Source organism: Gossypium raimondii, chromosome 6, assembly GCF_025698545.1.
Source record: "Gossypium raimondii isolate GPD5lz chromosome 6, ASM2569854v1, whole genome shotgun sequence".
In the NCBI taxonomy this organism is placed as follows: domain Eukaryota; kingdom Viridiplantae; phylum Streptophyta; class Magnoliopsida; order Malvales; family Malvaceae; genus Gossypium; species Gossypium raimondii.
Genome location: NC_068570.1, coordinates 16,471,773 through 16,484,730, shown reverse-complemented (window position 1 = coordinate 16,484,730; position 12,958 = coordinate 16,471,773). Strand labels below are relative to the sequence as shown.

At 32.2% G+C, this 12,958-nt stretch overlaps 1 protein-coding gene across 1 annotated transcript; it reads right to left on the bottom strand.

Moving 5' to 3' along the window:
- Nucleotides 1–600: 600 nt before the first annotated feature.
- LOC105773369 (E3 ubiquitin ligase PQT3-like) lies at nucleotides 601–9,444 on the bottom strand. The gene is made up of 15 exons (XM_052632284.1): nucleotides 9,057–9,444; nucleotides 8,290–8,356; nucleotides 8,124–8,193; nucleotides 7,628–7,755; nucleotides 7,412–7,482; nucleotides 7,212–7,299; nucleotides 7,011–7,126; nucleotides 6,634–6,804; nucleotides 6,312–6,548; nucleotides 6,076–6,123; nucleotides 5,943–5,983; nucleotides 5,650–5,740; nucleotides 5,361–5,559; nucleotides 5,154–5,282; nucleotides 601–4,822 (listed from the first exon to the last, which is right to left on the bottom strand). Exons 1-15 carry the CDS (start codon nucleotides 9,442–9,444, stop codon nucleotides 4,123–4,125), a joined length of 2,544 nt encoding a protein of 847 aa, XP_052488244.1. The 3' UTR covers nucleotides 601–4,122.
- Nucleotides 9,445–12,958: the final 3,514 nt, after the last annotated feature.

Below are 12,958 nucleotides of genomic sequence, written 5' to 3'. Positions count from 1 at the left end.
GACGACTTTAGCTTTTCCTTTCCCTCTCGAAGAATCCGGGTCGACATTAGCTATGGATTAACATAAAGATACAACATCATTAATATTAGACCAAATTCACAATCAATTGTCATTTTATTCAAACTTTACAATTTTTCAATTTAATCCCTAAAATCGAGATTGACATAACTTCCAAACTAAAACTCTAATTTAAAATTTGATTTCATTATATTCCATTAGGGGCCTCACATTTCCTATTTTTACATTCAATTCTACATTCAATTTTACATTTTATTCAATTTAGTCTGCAATGTACGAAACTATCAATTAAGCTTTACATTTTAGTCATTTTTCACATATAAGCTTCAAATCTATCATTTTAACACCTAAACCCTTAAGAAATAAAAGTTGTTCTCTTTGGGCCATCACAGGTCTCAATAAGGTTTTGTCACCCATAGATGCATTTTGAGAAATTCGATCTCATGCCATAACACATATGAATGCACTCTTATTTGGTCAATGATTGTAGCCCTGAAGGCTAGCATGCAACTTAAGGAGATGAATAATAGAAATATATCAATGTTTGCAGAATCCACGCATTTTGCACAAAGACAAAATACATTAAAAGCAAAAAAAAAGCATCACTGCATCCATAAATGTGAAAAACAGGAGCGATGTGTCTCTTGAGTCTTGAGTATGAGGTCTAAACTCTTACAAGAGTGCAACAAGACAACCATACCTACTGCAAGGTCATAAAAGAGCTTATAACACAAGGATTCATTCAGTATGACTGACGGTATAAAGGCCCATGTTGTTAACTTTCTCGAGATAGAGTTCTACACTTTCTCTGAGAGTTGAAACATTAAATGCAGACATGGTGGGCAAAAGAGTCAACAAAGGACAACGTATCGGTCATCCTGAGGCGAAGCCCCCCAAGATTCGCTGGACAACTCTCCTTTTCTATGGTCGAACCTGACAAGTTGTTTCCTAGTTGGAAGGCACCCCAAATAGAACAAAGCGGAAACAAATAGAAAATATACATTGTTTCTAGGGATCAAACCTGGGTCTCCCGAATGACAGGCAAGAATACTTATCACTATACTACAACTTTATTGAAATCTTATCACGTCAGTATGACAATGCTTTTAAAAAGACATAATGATTTTTTTAATCTTCTAACTTAATAAAAATCAATTTAATTTTTCCTTTAAATTAAAGAGTCAACTTTAGAAATGCATATGCATATTCACATGATAATAAAGTTCTTCAAATCACAATAGAAGTAAATGTTAAAATATTCATATTAGTATTAGATCGTTACTTACTCTCTAATCAAGTTAACACACTCGGAACAGGAACAAAACAGTCAACGTACGGAACCAGCAGCAGCGCAGAAACCATCCGTTGTTGAAGCTTAGAAACGACCTCCCTGGCTCCTTCCCTTATCTCTGCTCTTAATGTTGAACCAGCGCGTGATAGAGAATTTTAGAATTTTTGCTCGATTTTATTAAGAACCATGTACATTTTAAGCTTTCTTTACTTGTTGAAGTCTAGTAGTCGTTCAAATAAAAAGAACAAAACATAGAGACAAATTTTAAACTAACGGTTTTCGGGTTGATAAACAGGGATTATAAATCCATCACTTATTTAAATTAGGTTGATGATAGAACAAGCATCGAGAAAACCAAACTGAAAAAAATAACCAAGGAAAGCCAGAAATCTTTCCAACGTTGTCATTTGCTGATCAATGACCCTGCACTTTAGAGTTATTATCTACAAAAGAGGTCAATGCGATACACAACAATCATTCATTATACGAGGAAAAAACAACTCTATATAATAAATATATTTATAAAATACTTATTCAACGATTGAATTAAAGATATTATGATTAAGAGACTTACGAATAAAATTTCATTATCCTTTGGTTATTCCAACCTTTCTATTTATAGCTATTTTATTTATATATTTCATATAAAAATAATGAAAGACATAGTATCATAATAAAATTCCTTATTTCTAAAAAAGGTATATTAATTACTTAAAAGATAATTTTAATAATTTTCCTAATTGAATCAGTCACAAATTAAATAATAGTTTCTTTGATAAATCGATGTTGAATTAATTCATGACACCAAATTCAAAAATTACTATAATACAAATATGCAATTTATGTGAAAGAATTTCTAATTATAGAAATAATTTTAAAATCTAAAAGTAGCCCACAGGCCCGCAACTTTCGGTAAGTTTACACTGACGACATGGAGAAGTCAAGGAAACAACAATAAAAAGTAAGGGATAGAGCGAATTTTTGAACCCACTGCTTGAAACGCAACCCTAGAATCAGTTTCCCAGAGTACAACATCCTATCAACATCACTATGAACCGTATCGCCCATGTAACGAAAGTGGCCCACAAAAATAAAATGGTAACAAATAACATGTTTTACATACTGGTATTATAATAATTTATCATAACATTAAGATAAAATATAAAATTAAAAACAAAAAAATAAGTATTAAATTAAATTTTAAATTAGAAAAAAGGGAAATTTTTTAATAAAAAAATAGAATTTGCTTAAAATTAATAAAAATTTTCCTTTCCTTTGCTACAAAGTAGTCGAGTGGTTAAAAGGAACAATTTAAATTAATTCATGTTAGCAATCAAAAGATGTTGACTAAGATAAAATTGATCAAATTTAAATTAATTTATATTAGCTCATTTACTAAAACAATTTGCGAGAATAATACTCCGGCGTTTTGCTGTTTTCTTTAATGGAATTATATCATCGTTATCCTCCAATTAGCCACTAACACGAGATTGCTGAAAAAACCTGCCCGTGCACAAATCAAGTAAAAAGATCTCTTATTATGGCTGAATTAGGGTTAGGTTAGTTAGTCAAAATATAAAATTATTTAGGAAAAAAACCTATTTAATTTTAAAATATAAAATATTGATACAACTTTCAAAATTTTTGACATTATTTTCAATGATAAAACGGGTTTTCAAATGGGTCAAAACCCAAACCACAAACATCTAGATTAGATACGAGGGTAAAAAAATCATTTCCCCCAAAGCCAACTTTTAAACAATGAAAGCTCATTATTCTTGTGTTCTTTTCTTTTCTCTATTAGGTTACCAAATCACGATTAATTACAAAAGCTGAAATCTTTTACTCATTTAACAAATAAGATTGTGACGAAAAACCGCCTCAAGAAATTATGCCGATAACTAGATAAAGCATTAGTAATATTTAATAAAAGTGTAAAACTAAGAAAAATTAGTTAGTTGGCCAGGTAGATTTGTTAAAAAGACTAATCTACCACCAAGCCCAATATTTGAAAATCTTTTAACAAAAATGTCGTCCTGAAAAATGACAAACCTTGACTGCATTCAAGTCTCAACCCGACCCAATTTTCAATTATTTAATATATTATTTTTATTTAGCATATGTAATTTAGAGCATGAAAATATTCAATCAATATTCAATATTATAATGTAAATCTTAAAATGTAAACTATATTGAAAATATAATTATCAAAGACTAAAATAAAAGTTTTTTAACTTTAAAAAAAATAAAATTACTATTTGCAGATACGAGTGAATTTAAATGGATTTGAAATTCACATTTTGGGTCGGGTTGTATTAGGAGAAATAAATAGACTTGAGTCAAGCCACGAACACCTCACCTTTTATATTCCTTCTTGGAAAAGGAAACATACCTTTACCAGCTTCATCATTTTCTGAATAGCAAACGAACCTAAAATTTAACTTACGCAATGGCTCCTCTGATCAAAACTTTACTATTTCTTGCCTCCACCGCAAAAGCTACAAATTGAAACATGGTTAGAAGAAAGATGCTTAGAAAAAATTAATAATAATAATCCATGAAGCTACTGTCCAAAAGCCGACCACTCAACTATATCTGTGTCAACAAAAACAACAGAGAATCAAAATTAGATACCGAACATCCCCTATGTTCAGTCGGTGCAATCTTGAACCGTTACTCTATCCAGATAAAAGAAAAGCAATATAATGGAACAAGTAGTAAACCAAGTCAATACATTTACCTCACTGGAAAGGAAACTAGTACCATATTTACCCAACTACTTCCTGATATGTAACTTCATATACACATTTACCTCAAACATCAGACTTGTTGCTTGTTTTAGTACACCTTTTTCTTTTATGATAGTGACACTTCTCTTGATTATCTTCATCTGACCTGCCGCTACTCATCTGCCACCTATCATGAATCAATTCATCACGAGCTGGTTTTGCTTTATGCTTAGAATGCCTGGAACTTCGGCTAGAATCTTTCTCTCGTTTCTTTTTCTGGTCAGTGGAATGATATGGTGGTTCCGAGCTGGATTCAGAATGATTGTAGTGTTTCTGAGCATCATGCTTAACTGTTTTTCTTTTAGAATCTCTCTCTCTATTCGTTGGGTAGTAGGTCCAAGTAGAATCACTGTAACAGTGATCTCTTCGATCATTGCGCTTTTTGGAGCTCCTATGACCATGCTTATTATGCCTCTCCCAAGACTGACAGCTGGAGATACTGGGTATATCATCATCTTTTGATCTTGATCTCCCTGAGTGATGATAGGGCTTTAGATTTTGACCAGCAACTTGAGAACTGCTATCGTCCCTTCCATCATCAGAATAAACATCTTCATCATCGACAATATGGGAATTCCAATTTTTCATCAGTGAATTTTTGTTAAAGCTGTCTTCAGAGTAGCTTGCAGTCCTTCCCCTCTGAGGATAAATTTTTTTGTGATATGCTCTTTCTGCCTCATCATAGCGGCATCTTTTACCATCATTCTCATCATAGAGTAGCTTCCTAAAGCATAGAAAATTAGCACATCAAAGATCAGCATATAAGAATAAACACATACCAAAAAGAAAAACAACAATTTGAGTGCTGTACTTTCCCCGTCCAACTTTTACAGTCAAAAAGAAGGTATAGTTGCAAATTTCTTCAAATATTTTTCCAAACCAAGAATGGTCAAAAGTCCAACAAAGAATACACTTAAAAAAACTTACTCAAATCCAGAAAAAATTAAAAAAGAAAAAAACCCATTCACCATAAATAGAAGAAAAGAACCATAACAAGGTGAAAACCCTAATCTTTCAGACACAAAAATCTTGCTTGATATGGAAAAGGTTTATACCTCATGACATTCTCACTTGTATTCTGGTGTTTCTTATCATAATATTGACCATCCAACCCTGAAGGACATAATTGGTGATCTATAGTTTTCTTCATTGCAGCATCTAAGCCTCCAATCCTTGTAAATCCCCTAAAAATGCACCAGTATCAAAACCAGACACATAATTGTGATGATTCAAGGAGTCTATAAAAAATTAAATGGACTTACCCAAAGGCAGGTGATGCACCAAACATAGATGGCATATACGTGGGAACATGAAACGGTGCAGCAGGAATCACTGTTGCGTTAAAGGACATCATTCCAGATGGGTTATATGGGTTTGCAAAAGGCCTTATAGGGGGACAGTATTGCCCATTCCAATATGGTGATACATAAGCAGGCAGTGCTCCTGGAAAGACGGCATTTCCTACAAACCCAATAAACATAAACAAAAAATTAACCCTAGCACATTAAATAAAAAAAAATTCGCAATGAATCCAAAATATCTGGAACTTACCTCTTTGAAGCATAGGATGAGGACTAGAAACAGCCGGGCAATCTCTCCTCAAATGACCAGGTGAACCACACATGTAGCAAGCACGGTCCCCCTAAATTCAATCAGGCAAATCAGAATCCATATTTCTATCATTTGAATTACTGCAAATTATGAAATAAGCAAAAATGACAGCACAAAATTGTGACACATCAAATGGGTAATGTATGTGAAACAACTATTATTTAAGATATATATTATATAATGAATTTTATGCATGTATTTAGCATGTAGCGTATGATAAATAAACATATTACCTTTTTTAGTCTTGCCATCTCCACATAATTCATCTCTGCATCTGCCAGTAACACCAAGTCAGTCAGAACAAAGAAGAGTTATGATGTCCATATTAGACTTGGGAAAGTCTGTGAATCAGTTTACATGTTCTACCTGCAGTGTCAACCCACAGTGTCCTCTTCTTCTTGACATAGGATTCAGCTGTAATTAGACAAGGAAAAGAGTGAGAATTCCAATAATGGAGACTATAGATAATAAAATACGAGATGTGAAGTAGTGATATTCAAGGCAGTATATTCGGCATGTTTGATCTTAAGCTTCTAGATGCTAAAAGACTGTAATCATAGAATAATCAGATAAATAGCTCAAGTGTTTCTACATTATTATACCTTCCTCATCAGTGGGCTGGTTTTCCCCCTGGAAATCATCAAAACCTTCCAGATCCTCAGGTAGTTTGTGCGCAGGCATTTTAGAGATTTTATCTTTGAGAAAACGATTACCATTGACATGAGAACTAGTGCCACCTATCGATTCAGCATGCACCTGATTGGAGCCCCGCTTTGTTCCTCTTTGAATGACAGAAACGGCACAAGAAACATCTTTCACTTGAATTCCAGATTCTCCATCTGTTTTTGGATAATTTTGCAATTATTCACCTTCCCAGGAATAGTGTAAGGAGAAACAAGAGTTATGAAAATATCATTTTCATACCTGGAGCATATCTACCTAAAGCATTTTCTGAATTGCTAACAACAATTTGGGACTTCAGGAATCGCTCAGTGGCTTGCCTCAGTGACAGATTTGGCAACAAATCTTCCACTTTGTATTTTGTAGAAAAGCATTTGGGACACCTTGCCTTCTCAACCAGCACATGACGAATGCCTGCAACCGAACAAATACCATAATTAAAAAACTGACAGGTGGAAACGTAAGCAACCTTATAGCACTGGAATTTCACACAAGAAACAAGCACTCTGGAGCTAGAGAGCATTTTGCACCCAATTTTTCTTTCATTATCAACAAATCTTAAGGACTATACACTTAGAATGCATAAAAAAGGTGCCACAACTAGACCAGAAAATACTTACATTTCTCACAGAAACTGTGCTGGCAGCAAGGTATCAGTACAGCCTCCTTAAAAAATGTGCCGCAAAGAGAGCATTTCAGCTCTGACGGAAAATCAGAAGGTTGCATTGCTGGAAAACTGTCAATAACCACTCTCAATAACCAGAGAACATGAAAGTAAAAGAAAGAGAAATCTTCAGACTGAATAATGACAAAGAGATAACTGAGGGTGCAAGTGACAAAGCTCTTTCGTAGAAAGTTTAGCATTCAACTCAATATCTGCTTTTGATTTTGTTCCTGGAATAATCTGACCTGATGTACAAAGGCAACATGGTAAATCATTTTTTTAAGAACAAAAACGAGAGAGACAAAAAGTCCATCCATATTGAGAAGGGTAGCTAAAGGAAAATGAAACATTTCACACCTTGTGGAACAGCCTCACTTATGTCACTCCCTTCAATTTTTTGACATTCTACCACAGGTTGCTTGGTGCAACTAATGCAATGGGGAAAAACAATTTACATGAGAGAATAATAATACTGCTTCTGTACTAATAAATCATCAATAGACTGAAAATTGGACAAAGTGGTTGATGCAACTAATTAATGCATTAAAGAAACTAGAAATGAAAGACTGATACCTTTTTAATTTGAAATGAGTGTCCTCATCATCAATACAAAATCTGAACTCAATATTGCAAGATAAGTTGCCCTCAGTTACAGGGCATATTTCTGCCCCGAAGTCATCAAAGTTGACAGTTTCAGTATTCTGTAAAATAAATGTCATCATTTAGAAAAAAAAGTTCTCAACTAAAATAAGTAGGACAGCTTATCTCAAGGTCTACAAGTATTATTCACAAGAAGTGTTTGTGGTTCTTCATCCATCTTGAATTTCATTAACTTAACAAAATTGTAGTAGAATAACTATATTAAAAGGCAGCAGTGAACATGGTGTAAAAGTTCAAGCAAATAAAATATAGAAGACAGCATAAAACATTCTCATCTCACTACTCGTAAATAAAGAGAAAAGTGCAACAATAACAATTCTAAATCTATTTATTCATATCAACATAAAATTATGTGATTAAACATCCAATATGCAATTACTATATCAGGGGTTGCAAAAATAAAACTCACCTGAAGATGAGAGGTTTTGCTCATTTTCTCATCCGGGGTAGAAAAAACTTTGCATGAGCCTAAGTGTGCCCTGAAGATAGTCATCATTCATAGGTAAGGAACCAAGATAGGATGCCACATAATAAATTTTGAATCTAAAATTGAAGTCAACTGAGAGAGCACTAACCCTGCAGGAACTCTCTTTATGATCACACTCGAGCCACAAGGAATTTGAAAATCTTCATGCACGTACGCTGTATTCAATCCATCAAGCAGACAAAGTAGTTGTTAGCAGATCTGACTGAGTGACAGCCTATGCTGGAACCCATGTAGTTAAAGCAAGTGACTAGCTGCTGTGTCTTAGAACAAGACAACAAAAGCGCCTCAGACTATTTGGGTCGAGGCACAGGCATTTCTATAAGGCACTAGGAGCAAAAACAGCCTGTTTGATTGAAGTCTTTAATTTCTTTAATTTTTATTTCTTCATTGATTTTATATTTAAGAGTAAAAAATGGATAATATCAAACTCTTCAGGTCTCATTATTTGTGTATTCAATAACAAAGACAACCATAAAAAAATCATGCATATTGACCAGAAAAACAAAAAAGAAAATTCTGCATATGTAAAACAGAAACTGGACTACTCTTTAGGACTAATATCAAAGTAATATATTAAGCTTATTTATAATAAAGTGCAAACACATACATATTCATCTTTCGCTTACTTATGCGCCATAGTCAATATAAGGATTCTAGGGCTTAGTGCGTCTTCTCTCCTAGATAACACTGGCTACAAAAGATATTCAATCCTCCATACGTATGAATCCAATTTCATGCAAATCATTAGCTCGCTATAACTATAAACTTGATTTATACGATCGATTCGTACATAACTTGAAGCGAAAGCAACCAAACAGATAATAAAATTAAAGCAGACAGAAAGCGGGAGGTAACCTTGACCGGAGATAGGATCGGAGAAGAGAAGATCGAAATCTTGGCAAAGATTAAGTTTCTTGTTTTGGACGATACTGGATTTGAGATCACGAACGGAAATCGAAGGCTGGCCTCCAATGTCGACCGAATCGTAATTGCGCGAGCTTCTGAATTTGAAGTGGACCGACATGGCTGAGATGGAATCGGCGAGTTCAATTAGGAACTCAGTTATCCGGAATAATCTCCAGAAAAGAGGAAGGAAGGGAAAAGGTAGATGTTGTTGTGCGTCCGAATTGTGAATCTCTTTGCGAGAGAATTTGGGGATTCTGTTCTTTATCAAGTGTGAATCAAAACGGTTTTTATAGCGCGGCGGGTACGGCGAGATTACCACGGGCGAAGTGCGTGACATTGGCACGAATGTTTAACTATACACCTGTTGGGTTGGGCCCGATGCGAAAAATGATTTTTGTAATGTCTACGATTGCTTTTAAATTAATTTTGTTAAGTATTTTTTTAGAATAAAAATGAATTTTAAAAAACATTTTTACCGTGTGTCAAAATCTAAGTAATTTAATTAAAATATATATAACAGAAAAAGTAAAAGACATTTACCTCTCAGTCTTGGTGTAAAATACATTTCTCCATTGAAAACTATTCATGATTGCATGATTGAAAAAAATCACATAAACTCTTCCATTCATATCTATTTACTAAATATTTAAATGAAAACATAACTAAACCTTTGTCATTATTTTATTTTCTATTTAATTTTATTCAATTTTTCATTTTAATTATAAAATAATGAAAATCCATTTACTTTAAAAATTGTATTCAAATACTTTGAAATTAAATTCAAATTGAATTATATTTTACTTCTAGTAAATCTAAGTAGTCTGAATTTATATTTAACTCAATTACTTTAATAAATTTCTTTAATACATTTTTATAATTATTTTGGAATGCTTTTCAGGGATTTGGACATGCCCAAAATATAAAACAAGGTTCTAAGGCTTAAAATGCTCAAAATTTAAGTTGTACGGGTGCAGGGGCTACAAGTCTCGATACTTGAACATCAAGTCTCAAGACTTGGCTTGAAAGTTTTGAGACTTAGGTCTAGAACCGTAGAATTTTGATTTTGATGTTTGTAAGTCTCGAAACTTAGGTGTAAGTCTTGAGACCTTGGACCCCTAGAGTAGAATTTGGCTGAAAAATACTTCAAATCAACTTTAAAACATCATCAAAACAAGCTAATAAGTTCCCAATTCATTTAAAACCCATTTGAAACTCAATTAAACAAAATTATAATCATACACGTGCTCGAATAGAGTAACGGAACAAAAGCTTCCAAAAGGAGATATTAAAAGAGTTGAACTTTACAAATAGCTTTACATTTCAATTATAATAAATGCGATTGTCTACATGCCAAGGTACAACACCAATTACAACTAAATTAATCAATTACAATCTTAAACTTAAGTGGTAATGCAATGCTCCCAAGTCAAGGGCACCATCTTCTCAAAAGTCTAAAACATATGCGTTTTAAACAATTAACACATTAAGCTCAAAAGCTTAGTAAGTAACTATTGTAACCTACTTATCCTATATTTTATTTGTGTTAAACCCATCTTAAACACATTATATTAATACTTACTCACAACAATTTAGCACTACTAACGAATTAGCTAAGTTAATCGACTTTTAGGGCTCAACTTACATTTTCGTAGTTTATTAGCCTATGACATTATGAATTTCACGTTTAAGACTTTCATAAGTGGTTCATGTAGTATTAATCCTTTACCTCTTAGTTTATGAATACTTTCATATATATACATACATGTATCCATACATATTATTCACACATCAAATTTTCATTTCCTATAACAACCCGGTTTCCAATAGTATTAGAAAATGTGATTTTGAAACCTCGTTCCTATCAATCGAGTCCATAAATATTAAATAGTGATATTTATGGAGTTAATATAAAGATATATTGACATTCAATTAAGTAATTTAGCGAAAATATGGTTAATTAAGGCTTAGGGACTAAATTGTAAAAGTTCAACCACTATATAATTTTAATTAAGAAAAGGCTTGGGGACCTATATAAAATTATCCAAAATGAATAAAATGGTTAATAAACCAATTTTAGTTGGATGATAGTGGATTGTAATGATGATTTGCATTAAGATTAAAATAACAATTAAAATAATTTAATTAAATAATTAATAAAAGGTTAATTAAGTTAATTAAGCATTAAGCTTAGTATATAAGCTAAAATAAGTTGAAGCTTTCATATTCTTTCTTTATGTCACCGTAGCCATTAGAAAAGAAGAAGAAAGCTTCAAAATTTCTTAAACAATCACCAAAATTTAAGTCCCTAAGTTATTTTATTTTGATTTTTATTGATTTATGATTATAAGAGCTTGATTTAGCTAGCCCATGTATCAATTTGTTCAATTTTGAGATTTTGATAGGTTTTATTATTGAGAAATTGATAAATTAGACTTTAAATTGATAGAAATAAAAGGACTAAATTATAAAACTTAATAAGCTTAATTATTAGCTTTGTTGCATTAGGGACCAAATTGAAATTATGCTATGAATAAATAGTATGGGGTCCCTAATGAGTAAATATGAAATCAGATTTTAATCTAAAGATTTATATCAAAAGTTATGCTTATCCCGGATTTAGGGACTAAATTGAATAAATTGCAAAATATGCTTGACTTTGTATTTTATAGTGAATTGGATTTGAATTTATATTGCTATTTTGTTGTGTTATCATACGTAGCTAACGTCAAAGCTGAGCCATCGAGAGGGAAAAGACAAATGAGAGTTGTCGACGAGAGACGCGAGACCCCCGGTTTGTACTTTTATGATTTGGGATTGATTTCATTGTTTGCATATACATGTTAATTGAAAATTTGGATATTGAGGTGAGTATATCATGATCATATGAATTGAATTGGTCTGATATATATTGAATATCAAGAAAGTGGATTGAATTGAATTGTGTGACGGTATTGAATGTGAGATTGTGAATTCGGGAACGCTTAATGACATGTCATTTGTATCCATAGAATTTCCAAGGTTTAAACGGGACTTAGTACTTATTGGATATGTGATCAATACTTACACATGAAAATTATATATTTCACATACATATCATTCAATTTAAACATATAAATATACAATTTAGTTACATGAACTTATCTCGATAAATGTTTGTAGATTTGTAGGCTACTAATCCGATACTTTTTTTCTTTTCCTCGATCTAACTCTATATTAGGTCTATCCGGATCTATACAAATAAATTTAACTCAATTTAATATAATTCATATTCAATTCAGTCAATAAAATCTTTGGAAAAATACTATTTTACCCCTATACTTTTAATTAATTACGATTGTCTCTAGGATCGGAAAATGAAATTCATACAATTTAATCCTTATTCCAAGCCTAACTGATTTTCATACATATCCATAGTAGCCCTTGTATTTCACAAAATTCAAAATTTTTCCATGAATTTTCCATCTTTTCAATTTAGTCCATAAGTTGTTTATCTATCAACAACCTTTCATTTTCTACCATAAAACTTCAAAATTCATACATACTTATCCATGGAAAACCCTAGTACTTTAGTATTTTTGCAAATTAATCCTTGAGATAGCTAGATTAAGCTATTACGATATCGAAACATAAAAATTATTAAAAACGAGACAATAATACGTACCTAATTAATCAAAATAAGCTTGTCTATCTTCAAGCTTCATAAATATGGTTTCCATGTTCTTATTTTAGGAAAGATGAAGAAAATGATGATATTTTATTATTTAATTCATTTATCATCGTTTATTTTATCATCTTTCTAATTTAACCCTTTACTTTATTTATTTTTCCAATGATGAATAATCATCCTTATC